The 26,637-nt window shown below is 39.0% G+C and overlaps 1 protein-coding gene across 1 annotated transcript; it reads right to left on the bottom strand.

Annotated features, from left to right (window-relative positions):
- Positions 1–94: 94 nt before the first annotated feature.
- LOC148065319 (G protein-activated inward rectifier potassium channel 1-like) lies at positions 95–25,357 on the bottom strand. Its single transcript, XM_087809057.1, has 3 exons — positions 24,414–25,357; positions 9,513–9,729; positions 95–2,485 (listed from the first exon to the last, which is right to left on the bottom strand). The coding sequence occupies exons 1-3, from the start codon at positions 25,077–25,079 to the stop codon at positions 1,845–1,847; spliced, it is 1,524 nt and encodes a 507-aa protein (XP_087665183.1). The 5' UTR covers positions 25,080–25,357; the 3' UTR covers positions 95–1,844.
- Positions 25,358–26,637: the final 1,280 nt, after the last annotated feature.

The following is a 26,637-nucleotide window of genomic DNA, read 5'->3' as shown; positions in this document are numbered from 1 at the left end:
TCATGAATAAACTTTCGTTTTATTGATTACAATCACTTCTCAGACAAATGAAGCAGGAAATGAACTTGTTCCGTCAAGCTTGGTTTCTCCCACATTAAGCGCCATATTCAGCTGCGATAATAAACGCCTTCAATGAATCATAATGAGCCTATTTCCATTCATTTTCGTGTAATTCTCCAAATCCTGCGCAGCGAGAGAACAGTGTCAAAGCATGTGTGTTGCAAATTAGTCCAAAAACAGAGACAAACCCACACAGAGACAAACCCACATGCAAGGAACAGCATCCGTGCAGTTTGAGTGGGTGTTGGCAGCCTCTGACTGTGAAGAGAAACTCATGAAAAAAAACATCGATTTTATCTTCCTAATGCTGCCGTGTTGATAAAGTTGTAGCTTTTGTGTTCTAAGAGTGTGAGCTATGTGACCCACTACTGCTGACAAAGCATTTTTATCATCCATTTGAACAAGCCGATTGTCTACTTTTTATTCCTATTTAATACTGAGACGCATCTAAATCCATCCATTGAGTTTAGTTGAAGCAACTTTACAAACTTAAGTTTGGAAGGGCTCACTTGGTTATCATCAATATTGGTTCCAAGAAATTTCCTTGCGTGTGAAAAAATACTTTTAAATATAAGTGGAAAAGTCAGTTAATTGACCCTTGTTTTGTCTCTGCAACACAAAGAATACCACCTCCGCCTGCAGTTGATACCAAACTCTGCAGCGACAATTCTGAGCTGCTCTAGTAGAAGAACTCACATTTCTCCGATCCTTAAATCTCTTCACTGGCTGCCAGTTTCTTTCAGGGTCAACTTTAAACTCCTGTGTTGTTCTCAGTGTTATGTTGACCTTTTAAGTATATATTTTATTGGGTATTGTTTTGATTGTTTAAGCACTTTGTGACCCTGGTCTGGAAAAGCGCTCTACAAATATAAATTACTTACTTACTTACTTACAAATACATTTGTTTCGTGCCACACAAGGGTTAAGGTTATTTATTATATATTCATTTATGGTTGTTCATTTGCCAACAAGATAAAGTAACAAAATGTAATGATCACTTTGCTTCCTGATGTGATTTTCTATTATATGAATCCGAAAGAAACAAATATTTTTAAAAATTCATCTTAACAGTTTGTTTTTTTTTCCTTTTGTTACACATATTTCTATTGACTTGAAATGTTTATGGTTCGTTCTTTATTTCGATCTATGTCAAGAGTTATGATCCTGTAAAAATCATGTTTAAACCCTTCCAGTTGTGACTATTTTTGTAACGCCAGGGACTCAGTGAATGTGAGTACTGAGGATAATTCACTTGGTCAACTACTATTGTCCTTTTAATAGTTAAACCAATTATTATTCTGAGCCTCAACAATCTAACCTTTTTTTTCTGTCATCCCCCTTTTCTTCTGTTAAACACGGGCCCTCGGCCGAGGTTGTCATTATCGTCCTCTCTGAGTGATTAAATAAAGCTTTGTTCAGTGTTAAAATCACCAACAATTAACTGAGGTCTTGTAAAGCCTCACTGCTTTGTTAGACTGATTAAGAAGTGTTTTTTTGGGCGAGAATGAAAAGAACATGTTTTAAATAAAGAGGAGAAATCCTTTATTATCAGCTCCATATCATTGAAACTGAAAGTGTGGTGTTTTATACATGGAATTATTGATTCCGTGTTCACATGCATTACTGCAGACTTGAAGGTGCTAAAGATTGAGCAGCTTCTTCTTTGCTCGACCGTCTTTTCCCAATCACAGTCATTTTAGTTTTGGTCTCGATATAGTCAGATTAGAACAGTCGAAAGGAATTCAGGAAATATGTTTCCATGCACACAACTTTTCTGGGGTCCCTCAGCGGTTCATCTTTCGCAGCTTGGCGGGCAGGTTGTCCTCAGGTCTCCTTCCAGCCGACAGTAAGGGACTGTAGAGTGGCGCCGGAGTGGACGAGGGTTGTAAACTGTGCAGATCCCCCGTGGACTGTGTCATTGGTTCGAACCCCACCTTGAGTGATTTGAGCTGCAGGCGATTCTCGGGCTCTGGTCCAGGTGAGGAACTAAGGCGCTGGATCTTCAGTGGCAGGTCTCCGGTGCTGCAGGCCTTCTCGGAGTGCTGCGAGCTCAGGAGCAAGACCTTCCTCTGCAGGTCCTCCTTTCCAGAGGAGCTCATCCTCTGAAGCTTGCTTGGCAGCCGACCCCTCGAGCCGCCCTGCCTGTTCCTCTCCTCGATGACGTTGATGCAGTCCACCGAAAACACGCGGCCGCGCCGGGCGCCGTCGGTCAGGGCTGGGGTCGGCGTGGACGCCGGCGAGGGCAAAGAGTTTTTATCGTCGTGCTCTTTGACACTGTGGGGGGGTGTTGGGACCTCGAAGGTGCTGTGGAACTGGGAGTAGTCTACTCTGAAGAACCCCTCCTCCAGGGACATCACTGGCAGGAACCTGTGGCCCCACAGCACCTCGTCCTCAGTGTACGACGTCCTGGCCTGACAGGTCATACCTAGAAACAACATAGAATTCATTAGTTATTCCACACCATCATGGAATGTTTTAAACCCAACAATTAAATCGAAATCACTTTTAAATATTATTAGATGGTTGAATTTGACATTTAACATCTTTGAAGTTTTGTATTTGTTTTAAGCATTTATTTATTTATTTTAAGGAACTGAATAATTTTCTATATTGAAAGTTTACTTTTTTAGTTTAATTTAGTAATTTGAATATTGTTAAATACATTTAGTTTTTTAAATATAGAGTTTGACATTTAAATTTGTATGTATTCAATTTAACCATTCAATATTTCAGAATTTGGAGGGAACTGATCTACTTTTATGGCAACTGACTGAGCTCTGACACTAAAAAAACGACTTACTCTGTTTAGTGTTGTGTAGTAACTGCGAACACAATTCATTTTATGTGCATCCAATGCATATACATTACAAAAGATGGGGTGGGTGAGCTCAATAAATGATTTGCACTACGTTAGCTGCATTTTGAATTAAAAGGTCACTCCACTTACTTACCTGAAGTCATGCCTTGTAAATAAATGTTGTAAATCAGTAGGTATGGGGGCAGGAAAAAAACGTCTCTTTTTTTTTTATTCTGTTCCTTCCACCTGTGACTTAATTGTTATTTTTGGGAGGATTTTATCAACCTGATAAAAATAAGCCCAATGGAGCTACAAGTGGTGGTAGTGTTCTCAAACCTGCTCGTTCAACCCAGTTAATAATGTGGAGTCTAAAGGATCCAGATTGTAATCTGGAATAGACAGAAAAACAATGTCGAGCAGCAAAACATGAGTTGTTTATTAGGGAAACTGAAACGGCTACATTATGACATAATGTAACATAACATAAAAACTAGTTGATTGCACCCTTTCTCAAAAAAACACGAACAAAACTGTGTGGATGTGTCTTTAGTGTATCCAGCTTTTTAAAGATATGGTTTTTTTTAGATTGTGACCTCAGCTCTTCCACAATTCTTTCGATGTTTGTCGTAAGATCAATAAGCACTCACACCACCTTTTTTTCCCAATCGATTGGCCTTGCTTTATCCAGAGCTCTTCAGTTTAACACCAGAATGAACTCTTCGACTTATTTCACAGCCTGCTGCAGTTCCTGGATTTATCTTCACCCCCTTTTAAAACCTCCCTTCTTTCTTCTCAGCAAAAATGCGAGTTTTAGCGTTTAGTTAACAGACGGGCTCATCTCAGGTCAAGACACACCTGGCAGATATTTCCCCAGCAGACTTCATCAAAGGATACAAAGAAGGCTGGCAGCTTCAGAGCAACTCCTGCCTGGTCTTTCAGGCTGTTTCACCATCTGGTTAATGTTCCTGGACTAAAAAAAAACCCTTAGCGGTGCTCCACAAACAGTTGGCGAGGAATCCCTGAAGAGTATTTTATGTAAATCATTTGGTGGCAGACTTCTTAGCTTTCATTTGTTAAATACAGGTATGTCAAAAATGCCGCCTTGGGGCCATTTGTGGCCCTTTAGCCGATGCCATGCGCCCAGCAGTCACTTGTAAAATGGGCAAAATTCAACCAATGCTAGTTAATTAATGGAAAATGTCTTTCCTGTCTTTCACTGAGGACGTTAATTTCACTCTTAAAATTGTGGCTCTCCTGGGGAAAAAGGTTGGACATTACTGGCTTAGAATATCATGATGCTGGCGATTCCAAACAAAAGTATCTAAAACCAAATTTGATTTAATTAAAAGGCCAATGCTTAGAGACTGTAAGATTCACTAGTAAGAAGCTTCACTTTAAAACTGCAATTTCCCTGACTTGAATAGATCTGAAGAGTGGGTCGGCCCCGTCTTACGTTTTATTCTTAGAGAAAGATATTAAACTAAGAGCAACACTTTCCTTGTTAAAGCCTCTTTAGGAGCTCTCCAAAGAAGATCATAGCACTTAAGATCTAATTAAGTTACAGTATATCAGTGACTCAGACCAAGGAATCAGCAGAAGTTTTTTTTTAATCTGTCAAATTATTCAATTATTTAACAGACATTCCCATTATATACTGTGGCCCCACCGGAAATTAGATTGTCCACCTCTGCTCTAGGTTGAAGATTTTACTCTAAGAGGATCAAGTTGAAGGTTATCTCAACGTTACCCTCTGACATTAATTACAATGTGCCACTATAAAACATGCTGCAGTGTTATTTTAAAATGGCAATGACGATGAAGCGCTGGTGTGTGATCAAGCGAGACCGATGAACACGACTAAACCGTGCTCAACCAAATGGTAGAAGAGCCTTCAGAACAAAGGGAGGAAGTGGTCGTCAACATGGTCAACTGTCAACGTTCTTTCCGGTTGGTCATTTAACCTTTGGGAACCACAGGATGTCAGTATCTTTCGCATCATATTATGCGGCGCTACGTTGTGAAGTGGTCAAGACAGTAGAGCCAACAGGCAAAGCTCTTGATTTTCCGATGTGTGACAACTATCATCCATGGTCGTGAATGAAAGAGCGTCGCAATTTAGTGTCCTTAGGTAGTAGCTGTTGTCTCCCCTCGATTTATAACAAGGAGCTCAAACATCTGCCTACTACTATGAGTAGAGCTACTACTTGTGTTAGATTAAAACTGTTGTATACGTATACGCAATACTTAAAGTAATGCTAAAAGATAATCAATTTAAAGTAAAAGTAGAAAAATACAATATACTCGGCTTGATCTAAGAGCGGGAAACCTTTGTCCAAACACACACATAAAATTATATTTTTTGTCTACCTTTAATCACACCTGAATTTGTATACAAAAGACTAGACCCCGGGGGGCGGAAGACGTAAGACGAAGCTTGCGACACCAGAGGGGGAAGCAGAGAACAGGAAACATCGCCCACAACATGTGAACTCCGCCCATGAACATTTGAATAATAAGATTAACAGCAGACAGGGGGTGAACTCTCTCAGCGGGGCAACGTGACACAGGAAACTTTGAAAGAACAATTTGGCTGGAAGACCCGACCTTCGAGGCGGGGAATTTGACTTAAATAGAGCGAGCTTTCTACAGATTGGTGGCCATTCTGTCCTGGACTGTCAATTTGTAGAGTCGCAGGAAGGAGAGTGCCCGGTCGATCGTTAAGAAATCTTGTATTTCTTCTGCTCGGAAGTGGTGAATAAACAACAAGAACATACTCTGGATTGTTCATCTTTCTTTTCACATCGAAGGACAAGACCCGGGTGGGAAGTGACTGGTGTCTGTGCGCAGACGTCGTGTTTAACTCTTTTACTTGTCAGGATCCCTACTCCATCTTGCGAAGGCGATCTGCTTTTGAAAGGAATAAGGTCAAGGTGCAGACCCATGCCCACCTGGAGTGATTAAATCGACTAGGGATCTTCTGAAATGAGTTGGTGGAATTGGCCAGAACATCTATGCCTCCCTGGTCAAGTTGCTGATTCGGCCACCAGAAAGTTGACCACCCATCAATCTGAGTCTTTGTCTAAATGTCCAATTTAAATAAAACGTACAATCATTTACTTTGCTCTGGCACATTCTGTAGATCTTAGCTCACATGCTAGCTTAGCTTGCCACATTACGATACATAACCTTTTTATGCAGAGCGATTATTCAAGTGTTTTTTTTGTTTAGTCTGTGAAAGCAAAATCAATACCACTAAGATGAGGCTGATAAGTCTTGGAGCAAGTGTTTAGTAATCTGTCAGGTCTGGCTGAAGCAAGCAGCTGTAAAAGCGGCAGCTTGATGCCATGATGAATGGTGGGCCATGGGATGTTAAAAATGCTACTATTCATGTTGCTAATGTCATCCTTTATCTTACCCAAGGTCAGGCATAGACGACCTTCTGTTTTGATATCCTATTATAACTCTTAACACTGACTTGGATCATTTGCTATTTTTACCCACAATGAGACGCACATGTTTGCAGGTTCAAACTGCCAAATAATACCTATTCTAACACCCTACTGAGACACTTCTTGGCTGCTTCCACCCAACCCCTTTCTACCATGTCATCACGCTGGGAGTAAAGACTTTTGCACAGCATGGACCTTTTAAGTTCTCAAAATATTATTCAGTAACCATGCTTGGTTTTCTAAAAATGTAAAACTGTTCCAGATGTTCTGCCGACCCCTTTGTTGAACTTCTTATCCCGCTAGTTTCCTCCGCGTATGAAGGTGCCACAGCTGTTCTTCACCAACCAAATCCCAACACCGCAAATTAAAAAAGATAACACAAAACTTCATCCAGTTCTTTATTCCAAGATATATATTATTTGGCATTGATTTCCAGACAACTTCAGTGTCAACTCAGTATTAGCGCCTCCTTCTAAAACGGTTCAGGGGATCCTTAAGTGAAAGACATTAATCACAGCAACACATGTGTCTGTGGCCATCGGCCTTTATTATTCAGTCCTGTGGTGATCAAATAAGCCTGATAATCAAATCACTGTTTGATTCTCATCTGGTGTTTTTCAACAGATGCAAGCATTCTCTGCATATACAAATCAGCAATGGTGAGGAAATGAGATTTTGGAACCTAGATTGTAAGAATATCTTATCATAATAGCTTTGCTGAAAACACAGTACATGCTATGAAGTCAGCTGTAGTCCCTGTAGTTATTTTCCTTCACTGTAGAGAAATACTTCTCTCGGTTCATTCAGTTACAATCTCTTTCTGTCCCTCCTTGTCTCTTCCTTCATCATCATCAGCCTTATGTTCCGTACCGATACATTTCCATGGCTACACGGACGCAACCATTTGTAGCGTTCCACGACACCAACCCTCCTCTCCCACCACTACAGATTGAATTTTGAATTGACTAAGGCAACTATTGAATTAAGAGGTGGAGCCTTGCTGTCCTGTTCTCAGAATGTACAAACAGTATTGACTCAAGCTAATCAGTGAGTAATGTGGCTTCCACGACAGCGGTTGGAAAATCCACCAATGATCGACTTATTTAACCCAAAATCAATTTTTCACACTGCTTTCTTTGATTTGATACATGAATTGGTATGATACATGATAAAAAATATTCTTACTCTTTTTGTTTTATGGCGGTTGGCCAACAACTTAAGAGCATTCTTGCCACCTACTGGTATGGTGTGTGGATCAATAGCTATATGACTATAATGATTAGTATTACACGCATAGCTAACCAATTTTTATATTCTTTTCAATAATTGAGTTCTCCTAAATATTGCACTACTAAATTGAAAAATACTAATCTTTGGAATTTGAAATTAATATGTATTTATATCCACATTTATTTTCATCTTTCTTAAATTACTAATTCATGTTTTTCTCACTTCTCTCTATTTAGTTATTAAGTTTTCAATATTTCTAGTTTGTCACAACTCACAATATACTGTTCAGTCCTGTGTACAAATCTCAACCTTGATATAACTGTTTCTATTTTTTGGGTTCTAGTTGTGTTTCTAATTTGTCTAGTTCATTTGTGTTCTCCGAATATCCATCTACTAAACATTTCTTCTCTCCAACATTTTTGCCAATTTTCCTTAAATTTTCCCCTTTTTCTTGTTTTTATTTCAGTTCTACTGAGTGGAACAATGAATTCAATTTTACTTTTTCTCGTTGCTTCTTTTACAAATGAGTCAGCCGTTTAATAAACTAGTTGTAAAATGCAAAACCATTAAAATATCTAAAACCAAAATATTTGCCAGTTGCTGCCTTTGAATTTTTGCACTTAGCTTACATCATTAAAGATGGCAAAAGCCACAAGTATTCTACGTGACCAATCAAATGCCTGTATTGCACTTTTCAAGACCTTTATCAGATTGATCAATAGAAAAAAAGACAGATTATATGAGAAATAGCAATATTGATAATTATGTTAATTATCAAAGCTTAGTAACGGTTTTCAGCCTTGTTTCTTACAATTTGTCAACTCAAGTTATTTTTAAAATGTTGGCCTCACAACATAAACATAAATACCATCCCTATTCAAAATGATTGGTACAAAATCAGAAAAATTGTTATGAGCATTATTGTATAGTGTACCGTAAATTCCGGACTACAGAGCGCACCCGATTAAAAGCCGCATGCTCAAATTTTAGAAAGAAAATCAATTTTGTAATTGTACAAGCCGCACCGGATTTTAAGCCGCAGGTTTAAACAGCCAAAAAAATGAACTACCGGTAATTCACGTCCATTTCTTACACTTAAATAAATAAAGCACTGTGTTATTCTTCTTAAGCATTGTTCAGATATTTACAGTACGAGGAACCAGCGACAAAAGCACGAGGCAGGTTGACAAACTGTCCGTGTCCTTCAACCGGGGAATTATTTCTTCATCACGCCGGAAACACGGATGAGTAGTTTGCTTTTTTCCACCTGATCGTAACGCAGTGATTGCGCGCTGATAACGCGACTTCACGGCGGGCCGTCCTGCGTCTCTGCGCCTCACATAGGATTCACTTAACGCAGCCTTTTTTCTGGACAATAATGGACTTGAACATTGGACACTGATCGCGGGGATTTGACTGTGGGGTGTCGTGGGTGTTCGTTGTTTTGTTCATGTTTGATTGATCCTCCTTTAAGGAGCGCTTTTTGTTAAATGTTATTAAGTAAATGTATTTTGATTAACTTCTATAACGGCTTCATGTGTGGTCAGTGTTGTTATAATTAATGCTGTCACTCTGGAGCGTCACCAAGTCCGCACCAGAGCTCAACCCCATGAAGAATGTGTGGGTGACGATCTCTCGAGGAGTTATGTGAGAAGGTCCGTTACAAAACGTCAGAGGTACTTCATCCATATTTATGATTTCATCTGGCCCGATGGAATTCTCCGCTATCTTTGTTTGAGTGAATGTGCGGAATGAAGTAAGTTTCTCCTCGTAGTCGGGAGGGAGCTGCTGACACAAAGTTACTCATTCATTCTATTGGTCTACTGTTGCTGAGCAAAATGTTTTTCCCGCCACGGAAAAAAAATGAATAAGCCGCACCGTAGTATAAACCGCAGTGTTTAAAGTGTAGGAAAAAAGTAGCGGCTTGTAGTCCGGAATTTACGGTAATTACATTTTTAAATTAGGATAGTACTCACCGGTGGTTTCCACGATGCCCTCCAAGATGACGACAATCTCAAACTCTTCGTTCATCAGCGAGCGCTGGGACAAGTCAAAGAACGGACTTTTGGTGTTGATTTCGTGGCAGATGGTTAAGGGGGAAACTAAGAAGAGTTGATCGGCTCCTGTCCCGAAACCGACGTCCAGTTCGCACTGATCCAGAGGAAGGAACTCACCCTCGGGGGTCTGTCGAGACTGCAGCACACAAAAGTGCTTATTAATATTACAAAGTAACAATGGTTTTAACAAGAGTCAGTGTTTATGCCAATAAACTTATGTAAAAGAAAGATGATTTGACGACAAACTACATCAATAGGGAAGCAAATGACCACTTCATCCTTGGCAGTTGTGTCAAAAAAAAAGATCCACCCCAGGTCAACAGGGGGCGCTGAATAACTAATTATTTAATAAATAATTAAATGAGACGGTTAACTATATCATGGTGTGTATGGTGAGACATTTGTAGGAACAGAAGGTAAGCTAAATGACAAATAAGAAACTAATCTTCTCCAACTAATTGTAAGCCTTTTAAAATCTTGCTCTCTTGTCTTTTGGAGAAGAAAAACAGCTCTAACAATACATGCTGGAAAGACTTCATTTGCACATTCTACACAACAACCAGTTAATCGGTATAACATTGAGTTTGTGTTTTTTAAGATGCAGTTTCTATCAGATCACTGTCATTCCATTCACTAGGAAGGGAGTGAATTTTGTTCCTGATACCCAGTGAAGACAGCTATATCAAGCATATAAAGTACCTGATAACAGGCGTGACACATGAGTGCCTGACAGGACAGGAACAGGAAATGCATCATGGGTGGTACAGACTGACGAAAGGGGTGTTAGAGTGCAAAGGGTCTGAGGCTCTGAGTGGACACTGTTGGCATTCTCTGTCGTCTGAACCAATTTGAGTGTGTTGTGCTGCGGGGCTATTCAGTTGCTGGTCCAAACCCCCTGATGCTTATCAGAGATATTACTCATTCTGTAATTAGCACATTCAATTTAATTATTCTTCTGAATGTACTGCGCCAAGTGAACATGTGCATCATCTACTGTTATTCACTTGTCAGGTGTAATCTAGGTTTTCATTTAAGGTTTAGTCGCAGGAATTTGTTTAAACATAATTTGGTATAGCCTTGGTTGCAAGCATAACCTCTCCTCTATTCTTCCAGCAGTCTGGAGACGGAGTTGGATTTCCTCTCATTCCTCATCTTATTCTTTGGCAGGTCCAAGGGAGAAGTTGAAGCTAAAGGATTAGCGCCGAAGTTGAGCACAGAGCGGTTTTTTTTTTTTTTTAAACCTATTTAAATGGAAATTTTGGTGTTTTTCAACAGCAACATGTTGGTACATGATGGCCGCTTGTGTGATATTTCAGTAAAATATTTATTTCATTAATTATCCTCATGTTAAAGTACTAAATATACATAAATTGGTGCTCTGCTTTTAATGTTGAAATGCTTTTTAAAGAATCCCTCAAGATTTTGTCCAATAACTTTTTCCTTACGTTTTTTCTTAAGACAATTAGTGCTTGAACTAGGTTTTCATTCCAACATACTTGTCTTTGCGATTACTTTTATTTTGGCGGATAGATTTCAAGTTTGACTATTTAGATGCATCTAAAATGGGTTTTTAATTGATTTTATATGAAGATTTCCTTTCAGGACAATTGAAAACTAAAATGACGCAACTTTTATCTGAGTTGCTATTCGGTTTGGTAACTACCATTTATGTCAAAACTGGTGCCATCATGGTACAAGGTCTCCTTACTCATCCCTACAGCCAACTGTTTTAGTTTGTTTTAAAAGGAGAATATGTTGTTCATTCATTCATTCATTGACAACCGCTTTATCCCGGGGTCGGGGTCGCAGGGGATCTGGAGCCTATCCCAGAGTCATAGGGCAAAAGGCACGGGACACCCTGGACAGGACGCAAGTCTGTCGCAAGAGAATATGTTTTTTTTTTGGTTTTTTTTATTCAGCCTGGAAGTATCAGCCAAAGTAGGAGAACAACAAAACATTTCTGACGTGGCAAGATGAAGAATGAACATTCGACCGGCACCAGAATATTAGATGAGTCTGCAATAATTAGTTTCAGACTTTTATGGTGTTTTAAATTGCAATCCAATAACCAGTGATGGCTCACAGCGATTGTTAGTCACTTCCAAGCGTCCAGACCCTCAGGATGGTTCCCCCCCCACCCCTACACCCACCTACATTTGAATTAGAGCAAAGTGCATTGAATGCGTCACATATTACTGAGGTGGAAGCAGGAGATAAAAGGATTGGAATGACAGCACACAGTATTCTATACACTGTAATTATCAAAGAGAGCTTTATCTAACAAGATCCTAAATTATATTACACAGCTAAAAGCAAAGTTTCTGAGAGAGAAGCTCTGTGTCTGCCGTCAGAGATTTGTTTGCTGTAACCACAGACGTGTCACTTCACACGCAAGCGCTTGTGTGTTTGGACACTTTCTGCCCACAGAGAGTGAACTGGTGCGGAAGCATTTAATTACCCCGATGAAGGCCGGGGAGAGCATCAAGACGTATCTTCTCCTCTCCTGTCTGGTTGGGTTTAGTCAATGTGCTCACCTATTTCAGTGGAATAGTCGCTGGTGCCGTTGTACACCGTCCCCTTGAATCACCGTCATATTCGCCGGGATATCAACATCATTTCTTGTTACGCTTTTCAGTAGAATATTGTTTGTTTCAATCTCATCTCGCCCTCTATATCAGTGTACAGTGTGATTTTGAATTTCATTGTGAAGTCATATACAATTATGGTTTTATTAAACAACATAGAAGAGACTTTTAACTGTAATCAAACCATTTTTAAACTGTATTTAAACCATTTACAACTGATCTAACAAGATGCTCTAAAGAATGAAAAGAGAAAAAAAAAGAGTTCCCTTGGCTTCAGCCCCTTATTGATAGTTTTCTATTTATCTAAACTGAATTTTAATTTCTTACTTGGTTAGGAAGGTTAAACTAGAGCTCAGGATTGTACAGACATCATCCTATCATCATCAATAAAGTTTTACCTTACCTTATCCTAAGTGTTGTGAAGATAACTTCTCTTTGTGGAATTAGAAGAATGGAAGACTTGTCTTTTAAAGCTAATAAATTACTATTGCTAATCTCATCAAACTTGAAAAACTGTTTCGTAGCAACATTACAATCATTTGTAAAACGTTGAGACACAACACAGCCTCGATATTAATAAGGATTGTGATCACACTTGGGAGGATTCTAGGTTTTTAATAATCTGGTTGCATGAGCAGGTTGGCTACTGGTCCTTTTTAATGCTGTTTTTGTTCTGCTAATTAATCATGTCATAATCCCAAAATTAGGAATCCTTGAGTAGTTCATAGTCACAGTGGGTTTTCAAGTAACCGCACAAAATCCCCAAAAACAAATGGGCTTGAAAAAAGCAAGTACAGGAGCCCATTCAAGGGCTTAGAAGAAGCCACTAACCATGGCCCTCAAACGTGGCTACCTAATGTTCTTGTAAAAAAACAATTAATAATAATAATAATAATTATAATGTTTGAATACCTGTGTCCAATAGAGGGTTTAACCTAAATCAACCTTTTATACCAGGTGATATTCACTGCTTCAGTATTAGCATACAAACAAATTCATCATTTGTCTTGGTTGACCCCTGAAAAACAAGGTATTTAAGGAGGAAATACAACAACGTACAACTAAAAGAGCACTCATAGAGCTGAGACCATCAACAGGCAGCTCATCTCCACCAAAAACATATATTCAACCCACTGTTGTTGTCCTTTAATTGAAAGATTATTTATTTTCTTGAAATTAGTAAATTGCAGTAATAGTGTACTACCGACCATAAAACAATGTGGAATGAACCACATAAACATAATTTGGCGCCACATATACATAGAATTGTACATTCAATTATATTATTAGATTTAGTTTTTTTAACAATGTTTGTTTTTTCCAAGTGGCACATAAAACTGTAGAACAAAAAAAAATCCTGGGTCCAGATTGGCCATCTTTTACCTCTTCCTGGTGCCAGTATCCAGAAAATTGAAAGCATTTGGGAAGTCAGATGGCTAACAGAAACACTTCTTGGCATCAGCAATAAAATATTTCTCGGTAAAACTGAGGGATAATCTGCTACTTTGTCCTCACCAGTGAGAGTTAGATATTCACTTAAGCTTCCTGAACTGGCTACAGTTAATGCTTCTTCTTACTCAAGCTGTTCTAATCTGTAAATATATTTTCCTCAAGTGAGCTTTCTTGTTGAATAACCGTCCCTCCTGACCTTTCCTTTACCCTCCCAGTGGCCGGTGTGTTTCCTCCTGCGAGCTCACACTGACTGAATGTGACTAAACAAGCTTCGCAGGGGCACAAAAAACATCCTATTTTAGTTGCTCGGTCACGGCTTCGCTCTGGGCTTCTCTTTCTTCAGGTGCTCCATCCAAGACCGACATCATCGTTTGACCTCCTTCCCCTGAGGTGGGTGATATCACGCTTGTCTCTTTGGTTCGAAACAGGGGCCAGGTTGGATGCAGCTGCCCTCCCTCATGAGTTGCTGCCTCCGTTTAGACGCAGAGAAAGATGGGAAATACTTTTGGGTTTTTCTAGTATTGTGTTTCAGCAGATAGACTCCTCTCAGTGAAGAGGTATCAAGACAGGAAGCCCCCCCACAGAACTACATTACAAATGATGAAGCGAAGAATTTGCTGCTTCCCTTGCTCAATGCCAGTGAGGATTGTGAGTTTCAGGAGAACCACTCTCCTATGGATGAAGCTCAGCGAGATCCAAATTGATCTCCTCTAAAGTGGCCTCATCCGAACAGTCCATGGAAGTCCCATCACACTCTGCTGGACCTCCATTAATCAGCCAGGGGAGAAGGCGGTGGAGATGGAAGGCAATCAGGTCGCCGGGCGAGTCAGACGAAGAGCGCGGGCTTCAACACTTCAGCATCAATTCTGCGAGCGAACGAGCTGAACCAGACCGACGTTTCACAGACGAGTGAGATGAACTGTGAGGTCAAATGAAATGAGTTCATTGCTACTCAGGGTCACATCGAATGTCTCTTTAGAGCAGTTGCTGTAAAGGATTCTACAACGTCGCAGATGTTTAGAAAACGACTTGAATCTTTTCTTAATGGAACGAATGTGGAAACGTATAGATCTCTTCTGACCCCCCCATTAACTCCATTATAGAATGCAATGAATGACATTAATGCTCCTTTAACCTTGACAAGTGAAAGAGCCAAACCTTGTTGTTGTGTGCTTCAATGAAGCACCCTCCAGTGAGTAAATGTCTCCATCATCATGAAAGAAAAATGTTAAAGAATCTTTTGATCCACGTAGTCAATACCTTCAGATTTAAATTGTGTCAAGGTATACCGACTGATAAATAATTAGAAATCTTCCTCTCAAAAATGTAGGAATAAATAAATAAACATGACATAATCTTAGTTCATTAAACCGTTGAACTCTGAGAATTTCTTAAATGTGGGTTTTATTTCAGGCACAACATGTTGTTGAAGCTACAGAACTTGACTCGCTCAATATGATGACCAGGTTTAACTTCCTTAATAGAGTTACGTACAGCAACATCACCAACTACACAAACCACTGAGCTGTTGAAAACCATGAAACCTTTTGAAATGAACAACATCACAACCACCATACAAGAAAAATGACTTGTTTTGGTGTCATTTTTCAACAACGATCTCTACCATGTTTAGATGTGCATCTATGTCCGTCTGTCCGCAAAATAACCAAAAGATTTTTGATTGTATTTAAATGAAGAATCCAGGAAATGTTTTAAAAAACAAAGAACACTAGATTACAAGATGGCATTCCAGATAATGATCTGTTTCTTTCCTATTTTTTGGCAATTATGAGCTACACTGTTGCAGGAGATATTTTAGCTTGTTTTGCCTGCTTTCCTGAGTGATGGAAACAATTCCAGGAAAGCTACTGTCTCATTTGAACGATTTCAAATGCTGAAATAAGGCATCTCATCATATATTTGAAAATAATAATAATCAAAAATCAAAACTTGGAAGTTAAATAAGCTCTCTAAATTATGTTTTAGTTAAGGATACTATTCATACAATCACTATATTGAATCATTAAAAACCTTTCTCATTAATATGCAAGCATGTTGCTTTAAAATTCAACACAAAACCACCACATTGTCCGTAGTAAAGTAGAATCCATGAAGGGAAAATTACAGTGGTGAAACTGGGAAACTTCATCAGTTCTCCATGTCTGAGAAGAAAACCTATAAACAATTATTATACACGTTTCCAAAATAAAACATTGAATGTATTTTTAATTATGCGCATGAAATCATGTTATATTGGGCATTCTTGTTTAAAGTTTTAACTATTTAATGTATTTTTAAATTTGACTATGTTAAGCAATGCTTGTCACTATCATTCATAAAATATTCACATTCACTGCCTTGTGAATGTGCCTCAGCTGCTAGGTGAGTAGTAAAGTCGCTTCCTGTGCTCGTTCACAGCTTCGACTCCATTCTCCCTGACGATCCCTACATTTTTCTTTCCCTTTCAGACTCAATTTCTTGTTTGTTCTCAGTGACAAACCTGTCAGGGTCGCGCTGACCGTAAACAAGGTTAGTGTTTGGATCTGCAGTCACAGTGTTCAGTGTCCTTGTGTGAGATGCTGCAGGTTTGATGGATGTTATTGGTTCAGGAAGACAGGAAACGTTTGTCCATCCGTACACGAGCGGCAGTTAGAACATCTGTCATGGAATTCCGACCTTGGCCAGGGATTTTAAGTGTTTTTGGCAAGTCGTTCAAAACCTCGTTACTCTCTGTGTTATTGTTCAGTCGGCAGGCTCTTCTCTGACTGGATTCATTCATTAAACCTGACTCATGTATAAGTTGAAGATGTGGAACTTGTGAGGTTGAGGTTGCTCAGTTTTTTAAATATGTTGTTTCCTTTTTATATGAAGCTTCACATCCAGGAGACTGTTCGAGAATGAGAAATCCAATTTTTGTGTGTGTTTGAGCAGCACTACATAAAAATACATTTGTAATGATTGATTTTATTTTGAAGAGGCATGACTCACACCCTATTCTTTTAATGATGCTCTTCATTATATAACTTTGACTGGGCAACTTTCCCAGAGAGTCTGTGATTGTCAACAGGATGTTTTTTATACAACGTACTTGGAGACTCTTTGAACTCACCAGGAAGCGGGAAATCAACCCAACAGTAGTTTTTTTTGTTAACAAATGCACTTTTGGTTTGTGGCAATGGTGCAACAGAGGAGCCACGATATTGTTATATACAATACTTGCATCTTGCACTGCTTCAAGTAATTCTTCGGTGCTTGCCAGAGATACAATATCGTTTAAATTGTAGAACTTGGCTGCGTAACACTGTGTTATCTCAGGGTCAAAGTAACCCGGTGGCCGAAAACTAATGTGTTTGTAGTGGTTGGGTTGTAGCCTGCGAAGTTGTGGGTTCAATCCCATTTAGGAATGAGCGTTTCTAAACTTAACCCATCCAACTTCCATCAGTGTGTTATTGTGTGTTTGAATGAATGGATGACTCAGTGTAAAGAACTTTTGGTGCTGAAAAAAGGAATAGAAAAGCACTACATACTGTATATAAAAGCCATTTACTATCAAACAAGATGGTTTTAAGCTTCGGTTTTCATGAATGAAAAAGCGAAGAATTTTCCTATTCAATATATTTTCACTGTCTTTTAGACAATTGAATACCTATCACACTCTTAACATTTAAACCTATGTTGAAACCCAGTCCTCAATCTTCTAAACCCATTGAGGAGAAGGTTCTATTTCCTCTTGTTCAGGGGAAATGTTCCTTTTTATCTACTATTTTTCCCTCCTCCAACACAGCTGCTCCTTCACTAGCCATGGGCATCAATTGATGCCCTCGCACCCCCATGACCGCCTCTCAGTGTATCCCAGAATCACATTTTCAGCTGTGGATGTTACGCCAGAGTGCGCTCCGAGGCGGTTGCTGCGCTTCAGCCGCTCGCGCCGCGAATCTTCATGACAGCGACGGTGGAAGCGCTGATGTTGTCTGCTGTCACTCCGTAACAAATGACGACAGCCGGTGACACTTCTGCTGCAGTAACACCTACTTTCAATATGCTTCACTGTCACACGATCACAATATGATAACGTCGCCTATCAATCAGCCTGAACCTTCTAAATTGGGTTTGTTTTGAACTGACAGAAAAGCTGTTGAAACACATTCTTAATATACTTTTTACTTGGTTGACTCATTAAATAGGGATAATACGTCTCTAGATATTTGTGCTTTAATTTATGAGTTTCAGAAGTTCCTTTTTTAAGTACTTACAATACATTTAAAGTTTTCCGTTACAGTGCCTTAAACTCATCTTAGAGTGTAGTCAGGAGCACCATTTTCACATTTTTTAGTGAATCATTTCTATCTTTCCTTTAAAAGGTTTCCAATCCATCACAGGGCAACCAGAGACAGCCTCAGGTCTGAAACGCATTTACTCGCATCAACAGACAAACTTGAGTCATTCATTTTTTTAACCCTTTTAAAAGAAAACGTCCATCACTCAACTCATAAAGCTATTATTTACTTGATTTATGCTAAAGAAGAACGTTACCCATTCATCATCCATTCTTACTAAAATAAATAAAATGTATTCCTGTATTCGCTTATCTATCCAAATAATTGAAATCAGGTGACTCTCATCCCTTCATTGCCAAAGGTGTATAGAATCAGGCAACCAGGCTATTTGTGCACACAGGATCGATGTCAGGATCATATTGCTTGACACTGTGATAAGATGTCACCTGAGCAACAAGTCCAGTTGTTAAACCAATCAGCCATGAAGTGTTCGGCCATAAAAAACTGAGGGAAAGTGAATGCATGTGCCAAAAAAAATAAATACAACAATAATATACAAGAGTTATCGTTTGGAAGTTTAAAATAAAAGCACCTACATTCTTATCTAGTACAACACCAGATTTTTCTTGGACGCAAAACACTTTAATATAGAATTAGCATTGACGTATAGCAGCTTTCATTGGTCGTGCTTTTGTTGTGATCCGCTTTGTCCGACACCTGGCTGGAACCAATCCTCAATCCAAGCCCCTGCAGCTGCCACTTCAGTTCAACTAATGTGTTGATTTAGGTTTGTCTCAAATAGATGTTGGACCTCTATTGTACTCATCAGTATGTGTCTGTTCGTATAAAACTCTCATTGAAATATTTACATTAACAATTTGCTTAAGCCCCGCCCACTTAAAAAGCTACATTAGATTGATTACAGCTGGCTGAGGAAGAGTTAAGCCATTATTACGTCATAATGGACTCCACTCTTGTAACCACTTGTTTGCTGAGATTTCAGACAGGGGAGAACTTTATAAAGTAATAATTTAAAACATGGTCTTGATGAAGGACTTACTGCATCTTCGAGAGCAATACTTCAACATTTGAAACATGTCAAAAGAGTTGGGTTTTCACATTAGCTGCCCTTTAGGTTTCATGGTTCATGTCTGCAGTGTTAGACCGTCTGTGCTTTTATGCTGTTTAAGTCGACCTCCCTGGTGTCTTAGCTTTTCTAGTAGATTCATTTAGTTCAACTTTGAACTGCTTTTATTGCGTTCCTTTAGTTTCTCCTTTTTAGTTTCTTTCTGCCGTACACTGTATAAGCTGCTACATTTTTGGGGGGTATTCTTTAGGTTAGGTTATGTTAGGTTAGGTTAGGTAGAACTTTATTGATCCCTCAGGTGGTCTCTTTCGGGAAATTGTTTTTTTCCAAATTATCCACAGCAAATACAGCAATTATTTATTTTCTTTATCTTTGTCTATTTTAGATTCACTCAAATAGACAAGAAATCACTTTTTACCCTAATTTTTATTATGTGTTTGTTTATATAATTTACTCTTAAAAGTACTCTTGCTTTTTTCCAGTCCCTCTGCTCTGCTTGAATTTGGGCCCGGTTTTCGTGATAGTTTTTTATTTAAATAGTAAAAAAGCTTGTTTGATGTTTTAACTTTTTTTTTTTTTCTCACAATTAAAATAAACCTGTATTCCACCTTCTCTGATTGAATAATATTAGGAGACATTTGCTAAAAGGCTGAAAATTACCCCTTGCCTTATTTTTGATTTAGAATCTCCATCAGGAAATCAGATGAAAACCAACTTGTGTGGAGTGGAGGTAAAAATACAGTTGTCCCTGTAGGTCAGTATATCTAGGTCTGATCCTAAACTGACTCTTGGGAGATATAATGACCAAGAAAAAGTCATTTCTGAAGAATCTGTCCAGCTTTTTAATTTTCCGACAAACCTAAATCATCAGTGACACTAATTTCCGTGCACGAAAATGAACCTTGACTTTCGACCAAACTCGAGCTTCATGACCTGAAGCTACACAGCATTTTTCATACCATGTCTGTCTATTCAAGCAAACAATTTTACCGATAATAACAAACAGATTCATTGGAGAACAAAAGAACAGCCTGTTGATATCTCACCAGTCTGACAGCACAGAGAGTTGGTAGAGTTTAGAACAGCCTGGTTAATTCATTTCATCAGTTTTAGGTTCAGTGTGTGGATAACGCTATCTCGGAAGCTTAATCAAACTGTCGCTCTCTGATTGAATAGGAAAGATATAAGTTTATGTGTTAAGAGCCAAGCAGTTCAACAGCACCACCAACACGTCTGCTCCGGGACTGCACCAGGAGCGCGTGTATGCCTGTCTGTCATGTAACAGGTGGAGTCTGAAACTGACTTTTAACTTGTTGATTTCAATTTCCATGAGAGGTGGAGTCAGCAAGAAGAGAATAATACAATTTGAAGACTCTTCTTGATTATGCTTCTCAAGAACTCATAACAAATTCAAAAGCGACAACAGAAGTAACAGAACCTGCAGTCCAGCTACATATATATTGGCAAATTTTGGTGATAGACCAGGGGACTGAATCAGAAATTTTGCAAGATTCCAGATAAACAATTAGAAAAGTAAGTACGTTTTAAGGGCATGTCTGAATTCATCTCTCTTGACTCACTCATTGTCATGTTGAAGATACATCTCCAAGATACAGTAAGTATCTTATCATGACCATGTTTTAAAGTGATTACTTTATAAAGTTCTCCCTGTCTGCAAACTGGGCGAATGAGAGGTAAAGAGAGCGGAGTCCATTATGGTGAAATAATGGTCTTAACTCCTCCTCCAGCCAGCTGTAATCGCGCCCTGCTTTGTTTATACAACGAGTCCCTTGGAGGTGGAGGCTTCCAGGATTGAAGCTGTGAAGTGACAACATTGATGCTTGACCAATCACAACAGATTGGGTGTGGTTATATAGTTTTCAGTTGGGAAGGCTTAACCACATTGTTACTTTTTCAGTTAAAAGACAGTTTTGTACAAACAGGAACATACTGATAAAGGTCCAAGATCTGTTTAAGAGAAATATTAGTGCCCTTTAAGTCATAAAATAAGTTATTTTCTGACATAAATCTTCATTTTTTTCTATATATAAACTTAGTTTACCCAAAATACTTTTCCCTTGAGTCGCAACAAAACTGGTCTCTGAACTAGTCAGGTCATTTCTGTTTGGCTTCTTCGGTTACGATGTGGTGTTTGCATTGAGGATTTTTGCAAGCTTTCCCAGCCACCGTATGATTCAGAAATGGAGCCTGTATTTACTAAATATTTTGATGAGCCAATCCATTGTAACATAAAACTGTTCTGGAGTCTGGACCAACACACTGAGCTTACGGCCAAACACAAGGATGGAGTCTATCCCAGCTACAGCCGGTCACAAGTACTCGTACAGACACTCACAATTTAGAGTCCTCCATCAAGTGTCAGTGTTTGGACTGTGAGAAGAAAAGGCAGTGCCAACAGTGAACCCACGCAAGCACAGGGAGAACAACTCAATGACCGTTGTTGCCCTCAAGCGCTAACCTCTGTTTCCCTTCTGGCGTTCATTTACTTCCACCTACTTCCCAATGTCCTGCTATTACATTCGAGGATGTTTTCTTGTTTATAGCCGTCTGATCATGGAAAAGGACATTTAATTGTGCTCTTCACTCCCCAAGTCAGAATGAGTGCACTCTTCTCTTTCCTCGTGTTCCTGAACGCATCATTAGGCAGAGCGTGGCGGCGCTGGATGTTGAAGATGAGAGACATAAACAAGCTGCAAACACCTCCCTAATGTTGCTTGTCTTCTTTATGGCACCGTGAGTATGGACGTGGTTCAGTTATGATAATTGAAAGAGGGTGGGAGTCAATAGCACCTCCGTCTCAGCTTGTTTACGTCGCTTCATTGCCGCGATGTTCATTTGCCGTTTACCTTCGTATTTACTCATGGGAAACAACAATGGCTGGACATGTGCCGGGTCATTTTCAATCCTGTGTTTGGAAGAGAAAGTCATGCGTGGGAGGGCGTTTTAGAGTCTAGTTCAGGAACAAATTACTTCTCTTTTCTTGGTGTTGGAAATGTTTCGTAAATATATAAAAATTGCCACATTGTTCTTATATTATGTTCAACCTAGTTCCCTGTGTTTCATATCTCTAATGTTTTATTATTTATTTTTGCCTTCTTCATAATGTATTCTTTCTTATCTCATCCTTACATCACAACTTTGACCTTGCTGTTTTAACATATTTAATATTGGTATTTTCTATTAAGTCATCATTTTACAAAGGTTTTTTATTTTTTTATTTTAATGCAATTTAGATTACATCAAAAGTTGCATGTTTTGATTATTTTATTTGTAAACTTTAATGAAAAGGGTAGAAATTGCTGAAATATATACTTTAAGATTTATATTGAATTGGATCGGCACAACAACAGTTATCAGTCAAAACTTTTACCAACAACACAAGCTTAACAGAGCACCGAGAAAAAACACTTCTATAAACACATATAGTTTATATGTTTTTGTTGAATTTATTTTTGGGGATCTAGATCAGACGGGTTAAAAGTACAGATTTATTATTGGGTCAAAAAGCAAAAACACATTGTCCAGACTTGTTTTATCTGTTGTTCAAAACATGTTGAAGTTATTAGTTTAAGGTCTTTATTTCTTCCTATAATCTTGCCATTGTCTATAGTTATTTATAGATTATAGGTTTATTATTAATATCCATAAGCTACAAATAAAATGTAAACAAACAGCTCATCTGTATAGTGTCATTGCTCAGTTCTACCTTTGTTTTTCTTTGTTAAAGTACATGAGTACATGTTAAATACATTTTACAAGTATATAAATTGAGGCTTACTTTCTTCTTCAAGTATTTCTACTTATAAAGTTGGATCGACCACCCTTGATCTAGTTGGTAAATAAGTTAAGGATAGTTAGGTTCACTTTTTCAAGCTGACAATTCATAGAATACGACATGATTTTGCCAACTTTGTGGATGTGCAATGAATTAATGGGGAAAAAACACTTTATAAGTATAAACACAAACCTCAAACATCTTGGGAAAGACAATGTGTTAGATCAGGATTTGTATCTGTTTGCCGTGGTAAAGAAAGAGCTGAGCCAAAAGGCAATTTATGCTCCTAATCTGACCTCTAGATAGTGACCAAAAGAAAAAGATCCTGGATACAAGCATCATCTCACATCCAGGTACCTTTTCAAAAATGCTTCCCATATGCCTCCCTGGTCATTGATGGATGGATGTTGTTTTTTTAACTACAGTACTCATCATTTACTCTTCAGCCATCGGAACCGCAGATGTGACTAAGATTGTTACTCCTCTCATCCACTGTGCAATGAATAAAAAAGCCCCCTGACGGTAAGAGGTGACGCAGACATCCTTTATGGCTGCCATAAACTCACTTTATGTCTCGAGACTCACTCCCACAAGCACAGTTTTTTTTCCCCTGTAATCGACTGATCTGAGCTGGTGTGTGAGAAGCTCCCTGGCCTCCATTCTTGAATTACACTTTAGCGAGGATGTCAGGAAAACCCGGCTACAAGAAAGACAAGCTGCAGCACTGCATGGTTCAACACTAACAGGAACACTAGCAGCTGTCTCTCTCTCCGCTCTGATATCCTGGCACAGTGAGCTGCACCTGGACTTTGAGAACCACGAGGATTACATTTGGTTAAACACGGTTTTACCGTGTAAGCCTTGAACAATGGGGCAGTTTTTCGGTGCAGGCGTTCAATCATCCAAACCATTTGGTTTCTTGACACAGTTTTGACACTGGTTATGCTTATCTCTGGTTAAAACAGATCCTTGATGATTGTTAAACTTATCCACCAGAACAATTTAAAAGTTTTTTCAGCATGTAACCGTAATCACAGGAACAGATATCAAAAAACCTTCTGATCACTTTGGCCACACATGCTCTGTTGCATAACTGAAAGCTCCGACCATCTATCCAAAATAGCGGAAAATCAAATTTTAAACACACGAACGCACATAAAAAAAACTTCTGGTACAACAAATAAAATGATGATTTTCTAAATGTATACTTCATGATTTAACACAGTAAGTTGGTCAACTTTCACAATTAGATCCACTAGTTTGAATTGTGTTAAAAAAATTTGATGTTAAATCATATTCAAAGAAGTGCTTTACATTCTAAATGACAGTGTTTGAATATTTTACTTAAAGAACTTTTTTTTTTAACCACAAACATTATAAGTAAACTTTAAAAAAGTAGATTTATGAACATAAATAAGAAATTCTAAATAAAAGTATTTAAATTGGTTAGTTAAAGAGTGGCTGTGTTCTGTTTTTTATGGGAAAAGTAAACTTCAAAAAGTATATTTATGAATATTGTGGAGCTGAAGACTTTGAATCAACATTTTGATTCTTTTCACTTTTATAGTTTCATCTTTTTATCTCTAAAGGAATCAAGTAAAGACATAAACTTGTGTCTCTTACCTTGATGAGTTTGCACCTGATCTGAGCAGACACCATGTGGCTGTTCCTCAGGTTCCCCACCCGGAACATGAGGCACAGCCTCCCGTCCCTCTGAGAGATCACGGCGTCCTGGCTGAACATGAGGGTCTCGGCTCTCTTCTTGGGCTGAGACATCTTGATGAACATGCAGCCGATGAGGAACGCGTCCACGATGGAGCCCAGCAGCGACTGGAACAGGAACAGGATGATGCCCTCGGGGCACTTCTCGGTGATGTACCGGTACCCGTACCCGATGGTGGCCTCGGTCTCGATGAAGAAGAGGAACGCCGAGGGGAAGTTGTAGACGTTGGCCACGCACGGGGTGTAGTCCGGGTCGTTCCTGTGGCCCAGGTCCCCGCGGATGTAGGCGATGACCCACCACATGGACGCCATGACCAGCCAGGCGATCGTGTAGGTCAGGATGAAGATGAGCAAGTTCCAGCGCCACTTGAGGTCCACCAGGGTGGTGAAGAGGTCGGACAGGTACCTGCTGGTCTCGCCGCCCAGGTTCCCGTGCTGGACGTTACAGCGGCCGTTCTTCTCCACGAAGCGCTGGCGCTTCTTCTTGACCGGGGCGGAGAAAGTGGAGGCTCTGTTGGTGTTCACCACCTGGTAGTCCTCGCCGAATTTCCTCCTGAGTGCTGCCATTCCAGTTCCCTCTGAGATCAGATGTTTAAAAATGTAGATCCAGGTGTTTAATCCATGTTTAAGTGGAGGTGTGTGCGGTGCGTAAAGCGAGTGCGCGCCACCATCACTCCAGCGCGCACAGAGGAATCCTCCACAAACCAAAATGATCGTTCAGAGTAAAAAAAAACAGTTTTCCTAGTGTTTAGGTGTCATTCCCGGTTGTTTTTTAGGGGCCAGTTTGACTTCCATGTGGTGGTTCTTTAGCCAGAGTGCGCACTTGGATGGCTCCTGTTGGTCCAAATGTGCCACTCACAGCCTGTGAGCCACATTGAAGAGTGTCCAGAAGAAGTGAGGAGGAGGAGGAGGAGGAGAAGAAGAGGCCTGGAGCGAGAGGAGGAGGAGAAGGAGGAGTGAACTTAACCACAGATGCGTCCGCGCTCAGAGGACAGGTGATCCAAATTAAACATTCACATTTAATGAAAGTTTCTTTAATTAAACGTCTCTAAAGTCGATTATTTGCTTAAATTATATACACAATTAATATGTCTATAATAAGCAGGAGCCTTAAATCCATTAAAAACATGGGGCCACTCGCGATGCGTTTTTAAATCGAACTACGCCATCTAGTGAAATGTTGATGAAGCTGCAAGTAAACACTAGCGCCACTTTTTTCGTTTGACAAATTATAGATACATATTACTAAAATATTATTATTAAAAGTAATGTAACTATGAGAAATTAAATAATAGTATAAGTAAATCTACTTGTCAAAAAGTTTCAACCAGAAAAAATGTAGAGTCAAAGTTAATTAGTTGTTCTTTTCAACAGACTATCATGTGAAATTTTAATCTTTTTGATACCACTTGATATTTGCGATTACCTTCAGGAGAAAAGTACCATTTGAGATCATGTATGATGGTTTCAGAGGTGTCAGTGGCCAAAGGTTACTATTATATATAATATTGTTGCACAAGGGTTTTCCTGTCATTAGCCTTTTAATACATTCATTCATTTGCTACCCCTAATTCCTTTATCTATCCCTGACACACCAGGCCAGAGGCAGGGACCCCCAGACCAGGTTGTCGGCCGGTCTCAAGACTCACAACCTTTCACAAACATACTCACACCTATGGGGATTCTAGAGTTGTCAATCAACCTCTGTGTATGTTTTTGGATTGTAGGAGGAAACCAGAATGCCTGGAATAACCCATGCAACACAGCAATTAGATTACATCACCAATTTCTTCTTGAATATTCAGTCATAAAATTATACAAACGTTTTTTAGTTTTTTGCTTTGATCAGATTAATATAATATTTATTAATCAAAATATGCTTTGTGATTGTGTTTTTCCTTTAAATAAGTTTTCTGTAAAAAAAAAAAAAATGTATTTGTATTGTATTTTAAAGTATTCGTCACATTTCTTTGCTGAATAACTTTGACTGGCCCCACCCCTTCACAAATACGTTGCATTTTCTGATTATTTAAAAAAAAGAAAAAGAAAAAAAGACGTATCAAAAGACTTATGTAAAGACTACCAAAAAGGTTGGTATCCATCACAAAATCACATATCATATATC

This window comes from Callionymus lyra, chromosome 15, assembly GCF_982586985.1.
Source record: "Callionymus lyra chromosome 15, fCalLyr1.hap1.1, whole genome shotgun sequence".
NCBI lineage: Eukaryota > Metazoa > Chordata > Actinopteri > Syngnathiformes > Callionymidae > Callionymus > Callionymus lyra.
The sequence above is the reverse complement of the archived record's forward strand: the minus strand, read 5'-3'. Positions and strand labels throughout refer to the sequence as shown.